The sequence below is a fragment of the Protomyctophum bolini genome (genome assembly GCF_963924005.1).
Source record: "Protomyctophum bolini genome assembly, chromosome: 16".
NCBI lineage: Eukaryota > Metazoa > Chordata > Actinopteri > Myctophiformes > Myctophidae > Protomyctophum > Protomyctophum bolini.
Genome location: NC_137877.1, coordinates 13,612,765 through 13,637,133, shown reverse-complemented (window position 1 = coordinate 13,637,133; position 24,369 = coordinate 13,612,765). Strand labels below are relative to the sequence as shown.

General features: G+C 44.1%; 1 protein-coding gene across 3 annotated transcripts in view; it reads right to left on the bottom strand.

Annotated features, from left to right (window-relative positions):
- man1a2 (mannosidase, alpha, class 1A, member 2) overlaps positions 1-24,369 on the bottom strand; it is a 475,750-nt gene that overhangs the window by 396,758 nt on the left and 54,623 nt on the right. For all 3 annotated transcript variants that reach the window (XR_013965535.1, XM_080786092.1, XM_080786093.1), the window contains one exon: positions 5,338-5,434. Coding sequence is in view for 2 of the 3 variants with exons in the window: in XM_080786092.1 (XP_080642218.1) it covers positions 5,338-5,434 (97 nt within the window). In the remaining variant the exon portion in view is untranslated. The remainder of the gene's footprint in view (positions 1-5,337; positions 5,435-24,369) is intronic.

The window sequence follows — 24,369 nt, the reverse complement described above, 5'->3', positions numbered from 1 at the left end:
AGGACTTTCAAAGCGCTGTGTCTCTAAACCTTCGAGCGCCGTCGATGGTGAGCCGCCGCGCATCCCGACGATCGTAAATCATTTGTGAGTTTGTATCGCATCGCTGAGCACATGTAACTGTTTGTAATGATAGCTAAGGCGTATGAGCTACGGCTAACGATGACTGTGCTCACAACAACAGCCAACCACCTCACTGAATAACCCGGAAATGAAACAAAGCGGCGGAGAGTGAGAGCAGACACGTGGCATACGTTACGTGTGCTTATGCTACAACCTAGCGGCAGTAATACAGCTAGGCATTATACCCAACTATGGCTTCAACGCACATCTTGCTTTAATATCTCTGTCGGGTGGAAACCTCACAAACTGTTACTTTTCAGGATTCAATTTCAAAAGATCTACAGATCTACAACCTAGGGAACGCTGTTTAGATCTGCTACTTGTGATGCTTTGGTGTGACGTTGTAGTGTGAGGGCGTTCATTTTCACAAAAAAGCAGTTTGAAAGTTAGAATACTTAGAGAGGAGGTTTCAGCCGAGCAGCAACGATATAAATAGCGATGTTAGTTTAAGCGGAGTTTAAACTTTATACAGTTGGAGTCATCTTTGGAACACCTAAACTATGAATCACAACACAGAGGAATGATTAATGTTACCGGTAATACTATGAGATGACATACGAAATGTAAAATACCAAAAAAAGAAACTACAGTACCAGACTTCCTAAAATGCCAGCTTTAATGATGTGTTCCGTCGTATTTGAACAGCTCTGACCTCTCGCTCGCGTCGTGTTCAGACTGGAGCTCATTTATTTGCACAGCTCCTTGGAAGCTGCAACCTTTTTTTTCCCTCTTAAATTTACTGTATATCTCCACGATTTTGCAACCCATTCCCTCTGCCAACCTGGGGAGAGCAACGGACTAACTGGACGGACTTATGCTTTCTTCTATGCATGAGGAGTCCAAGCTGCTTCTTTTCACCCGACAGGGGCGAATTCCCCTGGCAGGACGTAGCGTGTGGAAGGAACACGTTATTCCGAACAGTTCCTTTCCCCATCAGGGGACACGGGGAGAACATGCAAACTCCACACAGGCCCTTTCACCAACCCCGCCTTGGGTATGCAAAGCCGAGGAGAGAACACGCCACCCAGCGCCCACAGCGGGAATCGAACCCAGGATATTTAAGCTGTGAGGCGACAGCACTACCGACTGTGCCACCGTGCCCTGGAAGCTGCAACCTTGCTGCAACTTTGATGTTCTACCAAGTTTGGAGAAGCCGGATTATCCTGCGCGAGAGATCAAATTGTACCCATTTATTCATTCAAATAACTTCCATGGAGCTTTAACCCATTAAAACCGGGAACGCAACATGTTCAGAAAACTATCAGATCTACAAGCTATTTTTGAACATTTTGCTTTATGATTTAAAATAGAAATCTTCTCATCTGGGAAAGCCAGGGATGGCTTTCAGATGGAGGGCCAAACAATCAAAGAAAACTAAATATCGCATACGGCATATCCTCCGTTTCTGGTGCTGAGCCAACCTGCCAAAAACACAAGAGAGAGGCTCGTAACTCACTTTTCCACGGACAAATACATATTCATTTTGGGGTGCTTGGCATGAAAAAGGCTGCCATTAAACCTACTCCGCCATCGAGATTGGGTCAAATAAAATTACTTTTATTCATTAAAACAAGTTCCGCATTGGGGCTTTAAGTGTCCCTGAATGTCAGGCAGAGCCATGAAAGCGTTTATGATGCTGTATTTCTCCTGCGTTTCTGTGCGTTTGATGGAACAGGCAGCACCGTGAAGAACTATAGTCCAGTTATTTTGTTTAAAGTGGGAAATGTGATGTATATACATTATACATATAGTATATTGGATTTTTTATTTGGCATCAAATATTGTCTATATACATACATACATGAATCCACTTGCTGACCGGCTGTCGGTATTGCGCAATTTCTTTTATAGGGCTTTATGTACGTAGCCTGTGTCATGTCAAACTAGGGGGTTTTCATGATTCTGAATCCATTCCAAGCATTAGTTTTGTACACTTGCCCAAATGTGCCCAATTTTGTGATGACAGCGCTGCAGTGTTTTTTTTGGTGCAAAAATGGATTCAGAATCCGGAAGAATCGGCAAGAATACGGAATGAGAAAACTTGCCACTCAAGTTTTTTTTTTACTTTTCTTCCAATGCAGTCAGGATAAAATAGGCTGACGTCATGTCATGGCCGCCACGATCGTGTGTTTTCTGCGAGACTTTGTTGTCGGACATCCAAGAATGGGAAAGTTTCATTGTTAAATCGTTGCTGTTGGGTGGAAACCTCGTATATGTCCAAAACTGCTAGGATTCAGGATAAAAAAAAGCAAAAAAAAAAAGCAGATCTACAAGCTTGAAACACGGCGCTAGGCGACGAACTTGTACTGTAGATCTGCGACTTTTGTGTCACGCTGTGGGGCAGCCGTAGAATACGCACATCGACAGGCTGGGTGCTGGGCTAAAAGAAACTTCATGTAGATAGGATGGAGCCCGCACGCCACAGGTAAAGATAAGACGTTCTTTATTTAAATGCTGACAACGTTTCGATCTGTGTTGATCTTCTTCTTTGTGTCACACTGTAGCATCATGATTAAGTAGGGCGTTAATTCCCCCCCCCCCCCCCCCCCCCCCAAAAAAACCCACAAAAGGTTAGAATACGGAGATAAGGGATTTCTACCCGACGGTAACAACACACTGAAAGGTACAGCACGCCACTAGCACGCCACTGCCAAAGGAATAAACCCAGAATGTGTTGAAGTTGAACGGTAGAGAAGGCTGGAATGCTTCCTATTGTAAGAGGGCCGTCTTGCGTAACCTGCCCCGTACGTTTGCTCTGGGATTAAAATGACTGTGCATTGTGAGGGCGGTTTTGTCAAGAATACAATGCAGTAGAGTATGAGTAACACCGGCGAGTGTCAAACAAGTGTTGTGCCGGCCCCGACGGGTTTTGTTCTCAAGACAGATTGCATTAGTCAAAGAAAAGAAACGAGAGAAAGAAAGTGAACAAGAAAGAAAACATCTGAATCACTGCAGGTGACTCAGCTGACTCAACTTCCATTGCTCTCCCTCTCTCGCTCCCTCTCTCCTCCATTGTATGATGATGTCTCGCACCAAACATAAGCAATCTACAAGCTCGCAACATGTTGCATCGCAGAACATGTTTTCCCATTATAGCCCGCAGACCTCCATTCGAAAATATACGCCAAGGACCCCCATAAGAGAAGGTTTTTACGTCCCAAGGCTGTGTGTTATCCTCCATGGAACCGCCTGTCTCCCTGAGACAAAGGCTGCTTACATCTTAGTGCAGCATCAGCTCTCCCCCCCATGCCGTTGAGGAGGAGAACCGAGCCAGGCGCTGAGGGCTTCAGCCTAAAGGTTATCCCTAGACCGACTGGCTGGCTACAGTACAGTACACCACATTGTTGATTTCGTCTACTAATACTATGACCGACTTTTTTCACTGACTAAACTGACTGGAAACTAAATGAAAACTAAGCTATAATGACTAATACTAGCGTTATTCATAGTCTGGATTTTCGCTGGTGAGGTGACCACCAAACAACATGACGTCACGGTGAAGAACAAACCACCACCACAGCCCTTTCTCTCCGTTTTTACTCGCCACCGCTCAACGTTATTTCAGCTCCAGTGGTCATGGAGCGGTGGTCACCTCACCACCGAAAATCTAGACTATGAATAAGCCTTTAGACTAAATATATTGACAATTTCGTCAACAAATACAAACTAGACTAAAATGTTAGGAAGGGACTAGTGGACAAGAGATACAGTAAGTTTACACTTGGTTGCATGCTGAAAATAGCCGATCTACAGTATAAGCAGCAGGTGCCGAAATACATTTTAGTCGACTAAATTAACTGTAAATTTAGACGACTAAAATCATATGATATTTAGTCGACTAAAACTAGACTAACACGACATTGCATGACTGCAATATATATATATATATATATATATATAGTAGTTTACAATCATTAAAATCGTAATAATGATTTCAATGAGTTAGTGCAGCATCACAATCACTTTAAGCACAATTATCCATTTATTATGTTGGCTACTGTAGCAGATCTACAAGCTCGCAGCGTGGCACGAAGTGACAAGCTGTGAGCTTGTTAGATAGCTTGTAATAGCTTGTACATGTGCTACATTTTGGAGTGATTTCCTGGGTGTCGCTGGCTGGCACACAACATTTTCAGACGGGGTCCACCTGCCAAAGAAAATGATTTAGAACCACTGCAAGGACCACAAGCAGGGATATCAGTTTCTAAGCCGTGTTTCTGTAGACTGTATCCATCTCTCTCTCTCTCTCTCTCGCTCTCTCTCAGTCGCATGCACGCACACACACACACAATGATCAATATAACCTGCCCGTAGAAAGACAGACCGTGGCACACAAGCGACGAGTGCCTCATCTGTAATGGAAGGGTTTTTTTGTTTTTTGAAGCTCTGTTGCCCACCCTGAGACCAGGGCACAGATACCCTCACAGCCTTAACACACAAACATGAGGAAACACACGCACAAAACAACAATTATTCTATATTCCTTATTGTGTAGACTTCTTGTAAATGAAGTAATGCAGATTGTCTAACAATTATTTAACTCAACTTAAAAGGTCTACTGTATAAGGGTCCATATGGTTACCAACACTCCATCATTTAGCTGGGGACCACCTGGAACCCCCTCAAGGACAACTGGTGGTCCCCGGACCACTGGTTGAAAACCACAAAAAGCGTATGAACACCAAACTAACAAAAATAACCATGTGCTCTAATAGGCGTTGCGCACGTGCTCACACATACACACACACACACACACACACACACACACACACACACACACACACACACACACACACCTTGCCAACATGTGTGATGATTAACAGTTATCTGGAGCTGCAGCTGTGCATAGAGTCCAAACCAACCCAAAAACGCCCCCAAAACACAGATGACGGGAGACAGTGTTGTTTTTGGCAGCAAATTTCTATTTTAGTTTTAGTCGTAGTCTCTTGAATAGTTTTCATTTAGTTTTAGTCACATTTTAGTCACCTGGAATGTTTTGTTAGTCTAGTTTTAGTCGAGTAAATGTCAAGATTTTAGTCGACTAAATCTACAGGTGATTTAGTCGACTAAAATGTGTTTTGGCGGGCCTTGATGCCGTCATAACGACTGATTTTACACTGAAAATAGCCGATCTACAAGCTCACACCACGTCGCAGCTCGACGCGTTGTGATAGCATAGAGCTACTACAGTAGCAGCCGGTGCTAGAGGCGACTTACCGAAGATATTGGTGGAATGTCCTTTCTTAGCCAGGGGCTTCAGTTCGTTGTGGCCCCAGCCGTACTGCCTGTAGCTGTCCCACGCATGCTTCATCATCTGGAACACAACAACAGACACACACGGGACATTAGAGACCATGGGTTCTACAAAATTACTTCTAAATCATGACCTACGTTTCTACTTTCTATGTTAGTGGTGCTCAAACCTTTTCATGTCAAGGAGTCAGGAGGACCCCCCAACATTATATGTATTTGGCAACCGACCCCCATCTGAATATATTTAGCTCCAGGGACCCCCCCTCCCCAGAAGCAAAGATTTGAGTTAAAAATGTTTGCTGTGAAATAATTCAAAGATTTGGACACGTTTTCATGATTGTTCAAAAATATCAACAAGCTCATAGCACGGCACTCGAAAAATGGTTAACGTGGCTAAAAGCTAAAGTGACACAGGTGCGTTGCAGGTCTTAATGGTTAAAGCCTTATTTATACTTGGTCTGTCTCTCGCACTGAAAAATAGCAGATCTACAAGCTCACAAGCAATTTTCTTTCCTGTGTGATGCAATAGTGTGTTCTCCGATAGCGAATCGTCGCTGGAAAGGGATTTTTGTCAGGAAAACAACAGGCCCGTTGAGGGAGAACACGAGTGAACCAGGAGAAAACCCTGTGTCGGGGACAACAGATTTTTACAATGCCATTCGTTTATTTAGTGCCGTAGTCTCACAGAGTAGTTTGTGAAAGGAAATGAAGTATCCAGACACATGGCACAGCATGGAAACAACTGTATTACTGTCAACACTCTTCATTACGGCTCCCTGCAGGCCCTCTGCCAACGTTGTTTTCTTTGTGTTTTTTTTACTCCAGGACTGCACGAGTACCGCCTGAACCTAAAACAAACTGTCGCTGTCAGGCAGGAACCCCTTATTGCCATATTTTAACTTTGTGGGTTTTTCTTTTTTTTTACCAGCTGCTGTGTCAGCTGGTCAATGTTCTCTCTGCAGTGCTTTCACGGTGTGCACTTGCTGTAGTTGAGACGTTTCTCATTGGCTGCACTGACAACCCAAAGTCCTGATTGACTGCCTCGTCTCTTTTATATTTTTTATGGGTTTTTTTTGTGGCTTTCGCCTTTATTTTATATTTTTTATGGAGGGACAGACAGTAGGAAGGAAATGGGGAGAGAGATGGGTAGCTAGAGCCCTGCACGGGCCTAAAATATGGGCCCTGGCCCGAAGCTCGACACCTTTTTTAAATGATTTATTTCTAGCATGTGCATCGCTTTATTGGTGCACAGGCGGCACGCAGCAGTGGCAGTCACTCACTCTCAGCTGCGTTATCTCGCCCAAATTAAGAACAAGAAGTCAAGAACACACACGACACACTAAAAAGTACTTAATTGTAGTTGTATAATATAACTAACTGCTCTTACTGCAGCACAGTTGATAGATATTTAGTTTAATTGTTTTATTGTTTCATATTTTTGTGTTCACATCTTGTGAAGATGTTAAAAATACCTTGTATTTTCTCCTTTCTCCATGATGTCATATAAATGTTTACGTGTACCGAGTTTGCCATCAGATTGCCACTGCAGATTATACCAAAAGGAAAAATTATAAATGACCTTTGAGAAGGAAAACACATGGACTATAGACGACAACAAGAAAACAACCGTATGGCCTTAAAAGATGAGAACAGCAGCACAATACCCTCTCACCCCCAGTGATAAAGAGACAAAAACAGGATTGAACACGTGTAATCAAGGACCCAACGTGGCGGAAGTCAAAAACAGGCTTCAGACCAACTGTCACCCGATGACAGCACAATGACAGCTCTGATATGACATTTCAACCTATTGTGACAATAATGAAATGTGACAACTGTGCACTGAGACTATGACATTTCTTTTGGTATAAATGTTTGTGCGAATGATATGACATGGGGCAGAACATCTTGTAACTTAGAAGGGAGTTCCACCCGCGCCTCTAGCAGGCTATGACCTGACGAAGATGTAACTTACACATCGAAACGTTGTCACTTTTTACTTGCACCCTGGTATAATAAACTAAGGGCCTAAATCGTCTGAGCTGCTCCAGTGCCGTCATGTTCGCACATCTTGTAACGTACTTTGTGGAGACCCTCTCTCCTCTATCTGTGTGCAACTGTAAACGCTCTGGATCTGAACCAACTAAAAATATCTTGGAAATACTTTAAGTCCCTTGCATCTGTGTCCAAATCCTTTCAGGTCTTTGAAAACTATTTTCCATAGAGTCGAGTCTTTTATACCTGGGTTAAAGGTTTTTCTTGGTTTTAATCTTTCCTGTGAATTTATTAAGGTTGGGGTTTCTGGTATTGGCTATTCATTTTCATAGGCACATACTAAATATTTCCATCAACTGTCAGTTTAAATCAGTAGCAACTCTACTCGCAGCGCGACACGTTGTGAGCTTGTAGATTGGCTATCACGCTGCGTGATAAAAACCAAACCCATAATAATAAATCAAGAACATCTGCACTGTACAAAACCAACTTTGTTTAGTGTGGTAACCTGAGCTAACCTCCTGCAGTATTTAAATTGTTTTTGTTGCAGAGTCAGTTCTGTCAGAGCCTATAGAGTGGCACTCGGTGTGTGTGTGTGTGTGTGTGTGTGTGTGTGTGTGTGTGTGTGTACTGCGTTGCATAATAATTAGGAGAGAGAGATTGAGAGGACGCAAGTATGGTGCAGAGAGACAGAGAGAAGGCAGGAGAAATGTTTGATAGAATGTAAAAGACGTTTGTTAAGAGTCTTTAGTCTTTACCAGATTGTAGTGTGCTTGTGTGTGTGTGTGTGTGTGTGGGGGGGTTGTTTTCAGTCACTATGGAGTGGACTGTCTGGGTGAAATTCGCATCGGGCCTGTTGGTCACAGACAGAACACAGCCAAACGGGCCGGGTCCCGGCGGGTCCCGACGGGCTTGCAGGGCTCTACCTCTATAGCCGACCTCTCAGCCATGGCATATAAGGCAGCAGCTGGTAATTCATTGATGTCATCGTTTAGGTTAGGTCTTACTTGACGACACTACAACGTCACAACAGCAGCATTAAAAGTAGCATATCCGCACCTGCACATTTTTCTATTTTTGGGAATTTGAATCCTGAAAAAGTAACAGTTTTGGACATAATGAGGTTTCCACCCGACAGACCAAAAAAGAAATAAGTGCATGGTCTCATGAAATGCATCTTATAATAATATAGAGTACAGCCGTCGTCATACAAAACTTAAAAGATGGGATTAGGAACTGAATTAGAGCACTGGTTTTCAACCAGTGGTCCGGACCACCAGTGGTTCGGGGACCACCAGTGGTCCTTGAGAGGAACCAAATGGACCCTTATAGATCTTTAACTCTTGAGTATAAAATGAAACTATATATACATTCTCAAGAGTTAAATTATCATTAAGCATCTGCATTACGAAGAAGTCTACACAATTAGATAATGTTGAAGAATTGTTATTTTGATCGTTGAACAAACAATGATGAAAATAACGATGGAATGTTGCATGAACCCACCCCCCCCCCCCCAACCAACACACACACACACACACACACACACACACACACACACACACACACACACACACACACACACACACACACACACACACACACACACACACACACACACACACACACACACACACACACACACACACACACACACACACACAACTATTGTGTGAGGAGGGTCTATGATGGACCCACCCCACACAATAGTGGTGGTCCGCAGCAGGTTGCTCTTAGTCAGGTTGGTGGTCTCTGGGTCAACATCATCTGTTGAAAACCACTGTATTAGAGAATAATCTGTACCTCTCCGCTCTCCTTCCAGGAGAGTTGACACAGAGAATGATGTCCCAAAGTCTAGTGCTCGTGTTCTCTGGGCCGTGACAGAGATCATTTACCTGAAGATTGCTTTTAAATGGGAAAATGGGGCATTTATATAGCGCGCCTTTATCCAAAGCGCTTTAAATACAATTACGTCAATGCATTCAGCACCATTCACATACGGTACATATATACAGTATACCCGACCATAGAGGCAACAATCTGCGCTTCGGGAGCCGTTCAGAGGTTCGGCGTCTTGCTCAAGGACACTTCCACGCTAACCCATGGGGAGCCAGGGGATTCGAAACGGGAACTTTTAAGATTTCCAAGCGGCCACCGTACCTCCATTTACATTCCACAGAATTCACCCAAAAAATGACAATTCAGATGGGTGTTCTGCAGAGAATACAATGGGGGGGGGGGTCCTTGACACGAAAAGGCTTGAGAACCACTGCTTTAGAGGGACCGCAGGCGTGGGATGTACTGTACTTGAGGAGAGAAGTAGGTACTGTATATAGTATATAGAAGGTATAGTATACTATAGTATACTATAGTATATAGAAGAAGGTATATAGTAGTATATAGTATACTATAGTATATATATAGTATATAGAAGAAGGTATATAGTAGGCATGGGTTGTGCTTGAGGAGAGAAGAGGGGAGGAGGAGGAGGAGAGAGACAATAAAAAAGACGATAAAAAAGAGCGCCAGCACAGGGACTGATGCGAGGAAGAGGCACTCGGGGGCCAACTTTGAAGATGACACGGCCGGGAGACAAAGGGAGACTGGCAGCTATTTTTCACCGAAAGCACTGATGACTTCTCTCAATTTCAGTGAAGAGAGGAGAGTCCGCACACTCTCTTCTCTCAATTTCAAACACTGCCACAAATGGACCTCAAGGGGCCGACTCAACAGGCGTCTATAGAACAATCCCAACAACACATTTTCTGTATTTCTGTGGGGATTGCCGTTTTTGTCACCGTCTATATGGCGTTTCTGTTTCTGTCTGGATCCCAGTCTTGTGGGGTTTTTTTTGTAAATGAATGCTCTACTTGATCATAGCATAGCGCTACACAAAAGCATATGCTCAAAGCACTTTACTTTACGCTGCGTTTCGAGGTTGAGAGCCGCTACTTTTGCCCATTTTGAATTTGAATCCTGAAAATATGAAGACTTTCCACCAATCTGCCTGCAGTGCAGACTGCAGAGTTCAGCTCTGGCATCCAGGGTGTGTGTGTGCAGAGTGTGGCTGCGATTAAGAAAATGGTGCCCGAGATTAGCTGTCCACAGACGGACGGACACACGGATGGACGGAGTGCAAAACCTGTCTCACTGTCTGCCTACGAAATCCTCCTGTCTGTCTGCCAGTCTACGTTCTTTCCTCTACCCGTCTGTGTGATCTGCCCATGCAGGCTTCCATGCAGGGAGTGTTGAGGGTCCAGATTCTCCTGCTGCGTGTCTCCTGTAGCTGTCGCTCCCCTGCAGCAGCCAGCCAGCCATGTTAATAAAGCCTGGGGCGCAGGACATTCACTGTGCTCTTGGCCCGCTGGCTTTCCATGACGGAGACCGTGCACGCACGCACGCGCACACACACAGAGTAGGCCTGTCACAGTTATTACATGACCGTCTAATCGCAATTATTTGAGATAATCGCAAATATTTGTTGCATAATCGGTTCCTTGCTAAACATTTTCAAACTTTTTCTAAAAGCGTTTTGAGCTTATAGTTCAGCTATTTCCACAATTCATACTTTTTTTTTTTGTAAGTATAAAGTAATGAAATATGTATGTAATTTGTTATATGACTAGCCTGGGCACCACTCTGTCCATGCTTCTCACTGTTGAAAGAAATAGTGCCGTTCGAGACCTGAGAAAAAAACCTACAGTAAAAAGTAAACGATTTAGTAGTCCACTGTCAGATTCAGTAGTACAAAAAGAATAAGAAAAGAATAAGAATACGGCTGTGTGGGGTGAGTTTAGTGAATCATAAGGAGACGATGCAGGGCAACAGCAGTAGCTGTGCGGTGCACATTGATAAGATGCCAAACTGGTGTTTTTCCTCAACCCGCACCACAGACCAATCAGAAGCCACACACACACACACACACACACACAGTCCACACACACTCGTGCTCTGATCACTGTTCCAAGCGAGGCCTCATCAAATTCTGATTGAACCCATATGCCAAGGACAAGTGTGACTGCGTGGGGACTGGGGTTGTTTGACAATGTTGACACACTGCTTATTGGAAGCACCTCGGCATACTAATTGGACAACACACTGATCAAGTGTGATTGATCGGATCTGGCAGGTGTGCAGCTGCAGTCGTCGTAGTATAGTTGCCGCAAAGGCAAGAAACAAACAAACTGATGGGAAACTGGTTTTTAAACTTCAAAGTGTCCCCCGGGCAGGCAAAGTAGCTAGCAGAGTACATTAAACTTCAAAGTGTCCCCGGGCAGGCCTTCCATTGCCAAAGTAGCTAGCAGAGTACATTAAAGGGATATTTCACCGCTGGAAGAAACTCCAGTCACTCAATGTTAATAGTATTTGTAGTAGATAAGTAGTAGCACAATTTGAAATTTGCACCCTATAGGGCCAGAAAAATGATGTAGTCTGTGTGTTTCACTAGGATTTGACTGGATTGCTGGATTACTACAGTCAGTGTCCATAATGCTTTGGTGCACTCACCCCACCTTGTGGATAGAGGGGAGGGCTGTCTAAAGGCCTATTCATAGTCTGGATTTTCGGTGGTAAGGTGACCACCGCTCCGGTGGTGAGCTGACCACCGGAACTGAAATAACGTTGAGCGGTGGTGAGTAAAAACAGAGAGAAGGGCTGGGGAGAGGTGGTTTGCTCTTCACCACGGCTCAGTGACGTCATGTTGTAGTTTGGTGGTCACCCCACCGCCGTAAATCCAGACTATGTATGAGCCTTTAGGGAGACAACATGTAGTCCAAGGACTATTGAAAGAGGACGGGAAGCGAAGACCGTACGGTGGACTCCATGTTGCTCCCTGGAAGGAAAGAAACATGCGCAATATGCAGCCAACACTTCTGCGTTCAGCTTCCTTGGTCTCAATTGCGCACGTTTCTTTCCTTCCAGGGAGCAACATGGAGTCCACTGTGCGGTCTTCGCTTCCCGTCCTCTTTTAATAGTCCTTGATGTAGTCCTGGAAGGAAGTGAGACCGGTGTCCGTGATGTCACAGACACTTTAAAATACTAAAATTAAAATAACATACTACTGACATAAAAGCCCCAGGAAAGTGTTTCTTGTCTTCCAAACATCATAAAAATAAGTTCTGGTTGAAAAAGGGGCTAAGTGGCCCTTTAACAGATACAAGGAAAGATTTATCAGCATTTGGCTGCTATTCATTTCCTATCCCAGTGAGTGTAGATTTTCCAGGGGAACTTGCTGTTTGGCTTATTGGCCGCCCAAACGAAGGCAGCCACCTGTTTGGTTGTTACTGTAGCTACATCTCTCCAAGCGGCGCATTTGCAAAAAAATTATGTCAGAACGTCTCTAGGCAGGCATGTTAAGTGTGTCGGAGGATTCCGACGCGTCTGCCATCTTTAATCTCTGGCGGGTTCAAAGTGGGTGGGAGCGTTATTTTGGCTTATATTCTGTCATTTAAGATGTGAAGATTTGAAGTAGGACAATAACACATAATTCAGCTACCGTCTATCAGCCTTTAATAACATTAAAAGCTTCATAATCTTGTATCTTTCTTGTTAACCACTCAAGCCTTACAGTATACATTTCCTCAGACAATTAATAGCAAAGAATTAGCTGATCTACAAGCTCACACTGTACTGTGGATATGCAAGTCCCAGTATTTCTGAACATTTCACCTACGTATAATGTTATAATAGTAATAATGCCAAAATTAGGATGAAAACAGCAGATCTATGTTGTATTGCTACACGTCGTCAGCGAAGACATTTGGTGTACAGTGAAAAGAGGTGACCTCTTATAGACGCATGAGAGACTCAGAGTATATACGTTTTTAAGTGGTTAAGAGATTAAGTCAGAAATGGGCATATTTATTAACAACTTTGTGAACCAACATCTACAGATAGTGAACTCTATAATATTGATGCTAACAATCATGAACCCAGATAAGTGTTCCCATTTGCCCTGAACAATTAACCCAAACAGGTGCCATATCTTGTTTTTTAGCTTTTGGAAGGACTCAAAAGTCACGTGCACAAGAATCCACAGGAATCTCAGAGGAGAGTATAACAGTAGCACCAGCTGGTCGTTTTTTTTTTTTACTGTAGTTGGCTAGCTTTGCGGTAGCTACTCTACTGGAAATCTGGCAGGTCACCAACCAACCATCATCTATTTGCCAAACCACATCAACAGCACAGTCTGTGGTTCTCATATCCCACGAGCGTACTCATCCCGTCCACTTCACGATTGCAAGGGACAGGGAGTATTACCGAGGACCAAGAGAAAGTGTTACGTTGCGTGGCAAGTCCACTGTCTGGATGAGTGATTCTCCAGACCAGGCCGTGCGCTACGAACGGGGGCACGCGGTATGAATGGTGGCCAGCCAGCCACCACCGTTGCCAGATTTGTCTAGGGAAATAAACAACGAGGTCTGTGAAGACAAGAAGCGACGATACTACTGTACTGTACTACTGTAGGCCGCACGTGAACACTTCAAACATACATCTGATCACCCCCTCGTCACTTCACAGCGTCATCAGGATGGAGATATAGAACTTTGAAATGGAAAATAAACGTCACTTCAGCAGGCGTATTATCCACTCAGCAATATTAAATGAACTGTCTCGTTGACACGCAGTGTACAGATGCATTCAGAGAGTCTGACTGTCTAATAGCTGTGATATGATGTGATATGATGACATAAGATGTTATGTTGTATGCTACTGTATGCTACTGAACAAACAAAATATCCCTCCAGGATAATAACAGCCTATAGGTAATCTAAATATAAGTGAGCCACACACACACAACGCATCCCTGCTGGTATATGCGTCTTGTCTTCATTTCTTTCTACATTAAACACTGAAGGTAGAAAAAACGTTCTCGGAAACAACTGGTGATATCGACAACAGACTTGGCATTCCAGCGTCCGCAGGCCCGTTGAAAGAGAGAGTTATGACATTGTCTGATCTCGCTGCTGCCGCCACGCGATCACGTTGGTTTATGTACTGTGGCGAGCACGCCTCAGTATAACACAGACGAATGGGGTTCAACGCTGGAACTACAGAGCAGCAGCGGCTGGAACTATTGATCTAGCGAAGAGAGAGAGCGTTAGCAAGAGACTGTCTCCCCAAGGCTATGCTAAGCACAACTTACACTGTGCATTGTCTGTGCGAGTTGAGGTCGGGACCATGCTGCTCTGCAGGCCGCTGGTCCGGTCTATAGCTAAGCGGATACAGAAAAGGTAGCGTTAGAATCAGAATTACTTTATTGTCAAACACTTTCAAAAATAAAAATATTTTCTTAGTACTAGTTCCGAAGGAAGAAAGGGGCTCAATGTGAGGTTAATGAGTGTCATAACTCTCTCTCTCTCCGTGTCTCACGGCCTTGTCTCATGGAACGGACCTATGATTACAATTTCATTTGCGGCACCAATTTAACACTCATTGAGTCACATTGGCCTTCAATATAGAGCTGTGTAATTTCTTAAAGCACTGTCATTAGTACCGCTAATTCACGCCAACGTCTGCTCCTTTTGGAAAACGAATGCCAATTCGGTACGAGGGTGGAGATGACGCTAAGTGTAGCCTATTATTAGCCCACACAATCTTTGTTACGCATTGCCCCAGTGGCAATTGAATCTCAAGGCATGGTATTATAAACACTGCAATCTAAGCAAGACAAATGCAGTGGTAATGCCATCAGTGAAGGCTAATGGTACAGTGTGTTGCTTTGCCGAGAAGAGCTACAGTCCTAGAATATGAGAGGCTGTCATGGGGTTAACTATAGCATGGGTCTTCAACAGGGAGTCCTACAGGGGGTCTCTGAATCTCTGCGTGAATGGAACTTTTTACACTAACCACTTGAACCTCAGCATCCCTAATTCTGAGGGGAACATTAGCCGAAAATAGCAGATCTACAAGCACTGTGCTTGTTCAATAGATTGGCTTGTAGATGGGCTATTTTCGGGAATGAGATCGATTGATTTATTATTATTTTTTTTTTTAGAGGAAAAAAAGAGCAGATCAAGTTCAGAGCCAACGGTCAAGGTTACTAAGTATTTACAAGTGAGGGTTTAAGTGGTTAAAATAAAAATACACATTAACATGAGTCCAATAATAAAAACAAAAGATAAGTCAACAAACAAAAAAAACATTAATTTACACTGTCAAAACGCCATCTATGAAATGAAATCTTCCAAATCATTCATTTGTGATGCTGCCATGCTGCGACAGGTTATCTATCCCGTCTGTGTTATGAGGTGTACACTACACAATACATGAAGTACGCTGCCGTTTGTATTAACAGCAGCCCGGTGCAGCATAAGTGCGACCACCTCTTGCCCTAAAGCGACTGTATTCAGAGTACTGGCGACATATATACAGTATCCAACTTAAAACCAGTGTCAACGGGATACAGCATTATGCATGCGCACTAACATGTAACCAATCAGGAACGTTACACATCGTAGGACATTTTTAATCAAGGTTTGACATTTCATGGCTCATATTAGCCTATTATAATTGTTACTCCCTATTAGTGGTACTATTATATAATATTTACGTTGATGGCTTGCTCATTTTAAATAGATTATAGTCTGGTGAGGCTGCAGAATTCATTTCTCGTTTTTTTATTCAGGTCAGTGGGTGGTTCCTACACCAGATGATTGGTACGAGGAGGTAATCATGGTGGTTCCTCTGGAGAAACTGACTTATCTCCTCCGCGATAACATGGAAGGGTTCACAAAGGTATGGGAACCAGTCTTGGATACAGTGGACCCTTCTAGACTGTGCTTCAATGTACCTTATTGAACGGTAGTGAATAACAAAGACTCTGGTGACCTGGAATGTACAATCATGTCAAGACTGTGGTGTACTCGTTTTGTCTTGTTTAGTTTTTTGTCTGTGCATTGTAATGTCTGTTTTGTGGTACTTGTTGTTTTCCTATGTTGTTTAAAAAAATAGAAATGTGTGGTTCTACAGTATATACATTGAATTGCGATTGAACAGCTGTGAAATTTCAGAGCCTCAATACAAATGAATTGAAAGTTCAGTGGGTGGTGGTGCGGCTATTGCCACTGGTTAAACATCTGCAAATTTACAAGAAGTCCACACAATTAGAGAATGTAAAATAATTGTTACTTATGATCAACATTTCATTGCAGCATGGAATTGTGAGAAACTAAATATCCAATGACTACAAAATACAAGTCTTGGGTCTGAGTCGAGGTTACATACATCTCATCAGATGGTTGTCCGTGGCTCAAATGTCGAATAAATAAAGGGCCTTGATATGAGTGGGTTGAAAACCACTGCCCTAGATATTATGAAGTAGAATACAACATGACGGCCGCCTACGCCTAGCAGAACACATTGGTTGGAGATATCTATATCTATATCCTTACAAAAACCCATTTTGGGCGGGAACCCCTTTTGATGTTAGCATTATGTTATGCTTTAGCTATTGAATAGCAGATCTACAAGCTCGTAGCTTGTAGGTCTGCTATTTTTTTTAAATCAAAGAACGACTGACATAGGAACATAGCTTTTTCAGAAAACTGTCAGGATGTAGAAGACGTTTTTAGAATCTGATCTCAGGTCAAAATGGTATAATTATGGATCTAGAAATCTTAAACGCTCTGCGTGCGTGGCAGTGTGCACTGTACGCTGCTTCAACATGGCAGTGTGTACTGTAAGCTGCTTCAACGTATTCAATTTCACTCATGGACAATATTTAGCTTGTTTGCATTGTAGCGCGTCTTTGTTCTAAAGTGTTGCAAACAAAAACGAAACGAAACGACCGACTTCATGAATACTTAGGTTACACACCCGTGGAGAACTGAAGTACTTTAAGGCGTTCCAAAATGAATCGTCTGTCCTGCGGTGTCGTTTTAGTTTCCATAAAGGCTTTGGCTTTCTGTTTCCTCTCAGCTCAGAGCTCACTTACATAATATTAAATAATTTAAACCGTTGCGTTCTTATAGTTGTACTTGGTGTGCTCTTGGAGAAGCTCATACAATGCTGTGGCATAATACAGCATTGTAACAATGCTGTAGAATACAGCATTGTAACAATGCTGTAGAATACAGCATCGTAACAATGCTGTAGAATACAGCATCGTAACAATGCTGTAGAATACAGCATCGTAACAATGCTGTAGAATACAGCATTGTAGGTACTGTAGAATACAGTATACCTCACCCCCTATGTTATGGGTGCGTTTTAATGGCTCCCCCTATGGAACAAAAACAAACAAAAACATCCTCCAGGTTCTGGATAGTTTAGGTTACTAGAGCAGTGCCCGTTGGGCACTGGCCGGCCTACTTGGAACGATGCAAGTTGGAAATGCATGCCCCACCCAGTTATTATACTATGTGTCCCTTTTATGCCCGTATATGGAGTTCTGTGTCAGGCATGCCCAAATATAGAGTGTATGCAGATGTCGGAACATATTTGTGATGTCAGAACAGGCCAGCTCCTGGACAGGTAAGGGGCCCTCTGTCCACAGGCCGGGCAGAGGCCTTTTGTGGCGGTTCTGGACAACCGTGGGTCCGACCGACTCGACACCGGGCACTGCACTGGAACGTGTATCGAATTTGACGTTTGTGGGGCTAACGGTTGTACACAGAGACTTGGTGCATTTAGAGATAGATTGAAGATTGTGAGCCAATAGAGTGATTGTTCCGATCGTGCCCTACACACACTATATGATCTCCCACTTCCATCTTCAATGTTTAATGCATGGCCAGTTTTCCATTCGCATCGCCTCTGGTTCTCCAGAGACTCGTTGCCCTGTCTATCACGTCGCGTGCAATATAACATCCTCCTCTATCATAACTGAAAGGCATTCCCACAAACGTGCACGGCTGGCTGAAATGGCCACAGACACAATCTCGCATCTATTTTTATCAGCCACGCGGGGCCGGGGTCAGGCTGCCATTGTCTTCCAGAGGTGACGTCGCAGTCGTCCCTCCTATCTATTCTTCTAGATGCTGTTATCTACCCCCCCCCCCCCATGAGAGAGGATTGGAGAGTTGGAATGGTGCATTCTATTGCTGTGGATGTCTATTACCCCCCCCCCCAATCACTCGCACACACACACACACCACACACACACACATGCGTCTCTCCTACTCACTTCAGCTGTGTGCCAGTGTCAGTGATATGGCTTCCGTAGATGTATTAATCATGCTATAATATTATGCACTCGACCTTGCTGTGGAAGTGGCCGCGGGCCCAGCGTTGCCCCCCCCCCCCCCCCCCCCCCCCCAGTGTTGCGAAGGTCAGGGTTTGGTAGGAGATTAAATAGAACCTCCTGCCGTCAACTCCTCCTTGGCTGCTCCTGGATACAGCTTTAACAAAAAAAAACTAAAAACTAAACATAAGTGCAGCGAGTTCAACCACAGTTAGGGCTAGAACTATCGACTTTCTTCTTGGTATCCTAACCGGGGGAAAGGAAATAACCTGGAACTATCGACTGTCTTCTTGGTATCCTAACCGGGGGGAAAGGAAATAACCTGCGCGATAACCCTGCGATAAACAACGCCAAGGACATCAGCACAGGTCATTTCACAGAATGTGCACTTCACCACATAGCATCTTCAATGCCTTAAGTGCTCTTGAACAACTGTCAAAACTGCTCTCTTTGTACTCAATCGCCCCTTCTCTTTTTCTTCTTGTTGATGCGTTGGGTTTAAGATACGACTACGACGGAGTATGACTTGGGTAGGGTTGAACCGATCCGATCACGTGATCGGAACATCCCTAGTATCATTATTATTATATCCATATCGTGATATTATACTGGATATTGTCTGTGATTTTGGATATTGTACGATTGTGATATTGTTCTATAAAAATCGGATCGGGAAAAATCGGTATCGGCAGATAATCAAAATCAAATGATCGGACTCGGATCGGGAGCAGAAGAACGTTATCAGGACATCCCTAGTTTTGGGGATACGTGCGAGAGAGGATAAACCATCTGCCCTTTTAAGGTCCCGCAGCGTCCCACACGTCGTCAAGATAGAGACGGAAATGGAAAAGACAGGTATTCATCACGCTGGGACCGCCACCGACTGCTTCAACAAAACCTGATTAACATTCAAATGTACACACAAAAGGGCTCTCAGTAAGTAAGAGGCACGTGAAATTGGAATTCGAGACAGACGGTGCCACTGCCAAGGGCACAGCGCTTTGAATTCATAAGCAGTTTGCATGGCACCCACATCGCTTTTTATTGTGATTTTCCGTTTTAAATGCCATCTGCATTTAAAAAAAAAGGTGTGGGGAGGGCTGGAGTAAAAAGGCATTTGCTGAACTGCTGGTGAACTGTTGAAGATGCCTTTACGTTAGTGTCAAAGTGACCTTGAGCTAGACACTGAACCCCTAATTGCTCCTGATGTGCTGGTTGGTGCCTTGCATGGTCTCCACTGCTATGGGTGTATGAATGTGTGTGTGAATGGGTGAATGTAATGCACAGTCTATGTAAAGCGCCTTGGATAAAGGCGCTATATAAATGCACCATTTACCATTTACGACGAGTCACAGGCAGACAGACGTTCTATTCTGACCCGATTGGTTTGCTAGTGACAGCGTCCATCCAACGAGCGGCGTGAGGGCGGGGAGGCAGGGAAGACATCCATTTTACTCTAAATCACTCTTCCCTCGGATCGCAGGGCCTCTATGATGCAACAGCAGAGAGAGAGAGATGTATGTGTGATGTAGACGTGCATGTGTGCGTGTGTACCTGCCTGCGCGTGTGCGTGCATGCATGTGAGAGAGAGAAGGAAGGTTATAGGAAGAAGACGGATTGTCTTGACTGACTAGAGAGAGAGAGTACAGGTGAGTGTAGGATTATGGGATTAATTACAGTCGTATAGGATGAGAAGGTCGACCAGTCATACGTGTCAAAGTGTCCCTCAGCGAGACACTTGAGCCCAGAAGTGCTCCCTGCAGGGCGCTGTATTAATAACACCCACTGATACAGTCAGGAGAAGTCAATGCTAAGAGGACTCATTCCACAAAATGTGCAAATGTACAGTGACAAGAAATACCCCATAGGAGTGGGGACTAAATGATTCATTATGATCTATCTCTGTGTGTGAGGGGGGGGGGGGCTGGGGGTTGGTTGGCGGGGGGGCAGCCTCTCTCTCTCTCTGCCTCTCTCTGCCGTTGTGCGAATATCTAAAATAACGGAGGAAGCAGCTGTGTGTGAACGCCTACTGTACCAGCGGGTACAGATTAAATCACCACCTCCCTGTGCGCCGACACAGCTCTGAAGGCCTACTGTACCAGCGGGTACAGATGAAATCACCACCTCCCCGTGCGCCGACGCAGCTCTGAAGGCCCTGAAGCAGAGAGAAGCAGTAAGGCAGACCTTACAGGGGGTTTTTACTAAACTAAAAGATTGGTTCTCAAAGTGGGGAGTGTGGGTGGGGGTCCCTAATAACAGACAACTCATGGGTGGCAGTGGGTCAGAGGTAGAGTGGCCGGAAGGGAACCACAAGGTTCCCAGTTCCCCTAACCCGCGGCTCCGCCCAGAGTTAGTGTCGAAGTGTCCTTGCGCAAGACTCTGAAGAACCCCTATACTTGCTCCCGATGTGTAAATTGGTGCCTTGCATGGTTTCCTCTGGCATCGGTGTGTGAATGAATGAATGCAATGCCCTGTAATCTCTGTAAAGCGCCTCGGATAAAGGCGCTATATAAATGCACAATTTACCATTTACCATTCATGAAGCTCAATTTGGAAGATTTAGCTGCGTATACTGTCTGAATGCTGATGCATCTCCGTCACTGACATGTCCGTGTGGGGCTGGTACCGCAGCAAAAGCCTGAGAAATGGACAATGCCAGTACAGTAATAAACAAACACAGCCAAGGGACTCAACCAATCTGCAATTTGACACTCTTTTCAAAAGAGTGTCAAATTGCAGATTGGTTGAGATTGGTTTCTGACAAAAGAGTCTTTTGTCAGAATTGTTTTATTTTACGTGGCACTGCCCTGCCACACCGAAGGCCGCTGGTCGAGCAAAGAGGGGCTGTGAAACTATATAATTATTAAATTAGTCAACTTGACCAGTGGTTCCCAAAGTGGGGTCCAGGGACCCCTAGGGGAGTTCCAGGGGGTCCCCAGCTAAATTATATTTAGGAACCAAATGGACCGTTATGGGTCCATTTGTGTACTGTACACCATACATTTGGTTCCAGTTGTATTTTGTACACTCTCAGAGTTAAATACATTTTGATTTTACAATATACATTGGGGTCTCAGAGACAGAAATGTCATTACATGGGGGTCCGTAGCCTAATTCAGGTCAAACCTGGGGGTCTTTGAAATGAACATCAGTGAAAATCACTGCCAGAGCCATAAAAATCTTCTCTTATGGGGCTTCCTTGGCATACATTTGCTAATGGGGGTCAGCCGGCTAATGAGGGTAAATTTGGGGATCCTTGTCCTTGACATGAAAAAGTTTGGGAACCACTGAACTAGAACTAGACTCATGAATGACAAAGCTGTTGCAGACCATGATTACATTGAGCTGGTAGTGCTCACGGTTACAGAGTGAGTACCACTTCTACCAACTTCTGTTCTGTTCAATATTAAAATGAGTTTGGCACCCCTGGGCTGGGGGAACAGAGGCAGGACTATAGTAGATGACACAACAAAGGACACAACCATGTCTCTGGGACCCATCTAAAAGACCATCCCTGGGTCCCGGGACCCATTACATTGAAATGAAAACCTATTTACATCACTGCATACTGTAGGCAGGAAGGATGCATCCAGCTAGTGTTAGGTGACGTAAGAAAGACCTCCCTTTGACCTTATAATCAGGAATGTTAAGAAGGGACAGTGACCATTGACCTTAAAATCAGAAATGTTAAGAAGGGCCAGTGACCTTTGACCTTATAATCAGAAATGTTATTAAGAGGGGACAGTGACAGCTGTAGGAATAAAAGCCATTATGGATTAGACCTTATCCCCCCCCCCCCCACCATGTTTTTGTTTTGTTGTGATAATCCTCCCTACTAATACAGTGTGCTGACCATATGAGTTCCTCTCTGTCCCAAGTTAAACCCTGGGGGTCAAAAAAACGTTTCGTTTTTGGCTAGGTGGCCCAGCCTTCCACCAATCATGATCGAGCAGGGGTGGGCCTTGGTGTGTGTGCTGTTGGCCTGTCGCTTGTCCCCCCACTGTAGTGCGTGCATGTGCACATCTTGTTACCAGGGCGGACCGGGGTTTTTTCCAAATCACTGAATGCTCCTTTAAATAAATGTTATGCTTTGGCTAATCGAAATTAACAGATATACACGCTCATAGCGCAACACTTTGTGACACGCTATGAGCTTGCAGATCTGCTATTTTTTCTTAATCGTGAAAAGATATCCATTTTTCATGTACGGATTTTTTCAAAGAGAACTGTACAACGGCACATTCTGGACACTTGTGGATGCACTACAACAGCACCCGCTCAAATTGCCGGCGTCGGTAGGCACGTGCCGCAAGGCTGAAGTTCCGCCACACTGGACCGCGTGGGCTTCCACATATTTGTGGTTGCGACCAACCCCCCCCCCCCATGTGATTTTGGACAGGTCGATGTGGACTTGTGCGAATGACCATTCAGAGCCATGACATGCTATTCCTCTTTCCCTCCAGCAATACCTTCAACAGCTGCCCTCTATTAACAATAGATAGGCCAGTTTATGGAAGCCGTCATATAACCTGGGGTGGTTTTTCCTTGCATATTGGATACGTTTCCAGGTTTATAACAGCGTGTACCAACATAAAACACAGCTCATTTATAACGGCGTGTACCAACATAAAACACAGCTCATTTCAGTGCGAAAGCTTGACAGTTTAAATTTGTGTGTTTTTGGTCCATAAAGTAACAGATTGTCTTTGTTAGTGATGTCAGGTCGTGCTCTCTCTGGGAATGGAGCTTTTAATCTCCATTATTGGAAGCGAATCCACTATACTGGTGATGGGGACAACATGTCAATGCATTTAGATGTTTCCATGTGAAGTGCTGCACAGTCCGCTGACAATGGAGCTCTTTGCTGATGGGAAAGGCAGTGGGGGAATTTTGCAGTAATTTAGTTTTTGTTTTTTACTGGACTTCCTTAGAAAACTGCAAAACTGTAATCATCACTGTCGGGCAGAAACCTCTTATTGTACATACTGTTTTATTTATGTCTATATTTTTTGTTTTTGCGTACACCCCTTCTTGATCATACTACAGAGCCACACAAAAACGCGGCTTGTTTTGAGCTTGCAGATCTGCTACTTTTGTCATTTTTGAATTTGAATATGAGGTTTGCACTGAACAGAGACGATAGTATGGTATAATAACTCACCTTTTGAATAATATAGAAAGTGGAGTTAAAGTTGCAATTAGTACCTCCTGAGCAGATTTATTTAAAACCATATTTCAGTATGCAAATCGGTTCAAATAATGTGCAAAAGCATTTCTTTCTCTTCAATACAATTATACGATGTGTTTTTTTGTTATTTAATTTGGTTAAAGTTTTGACAGATCAGCACAACGTTTGTGAGCGTTTTAATCCTTAAAAACAGTAAAATAAATAACCTCCATAGTACCTCTATGTACCCATAGGGGTACACACACACCCCCCCCCATTTCAGAAACACCGATTCAGAGCTTGGTCAACTGTGAAAGACCTGCATGGGTGTGAATGTGAGAGACTGTTGGATTGCACAGACGGGCGTTGATGTAAAAGAGCGTCCCATGCTCAGTCAACCTTCCCTGGTCCTATTCCGGTTAAAATGCATAGGTAACGCACAACACTGCATGGAGTACGCAACGCAGTGCAGTTATAGTGTGGCCTCACTGGCCCTCGAGTGCCTGGATTAAAAAACACACGGTCCCCGTCGCAAGGAGCCATTATGATGACCTTCACAATAGCAGCCAACATTCCTGCCCCAACAGGCTCTGGCATGGCTGCACTGTGGTGGCACAAAGACTCACTCAGCCTCCGGCACTCCTGTTCCCAA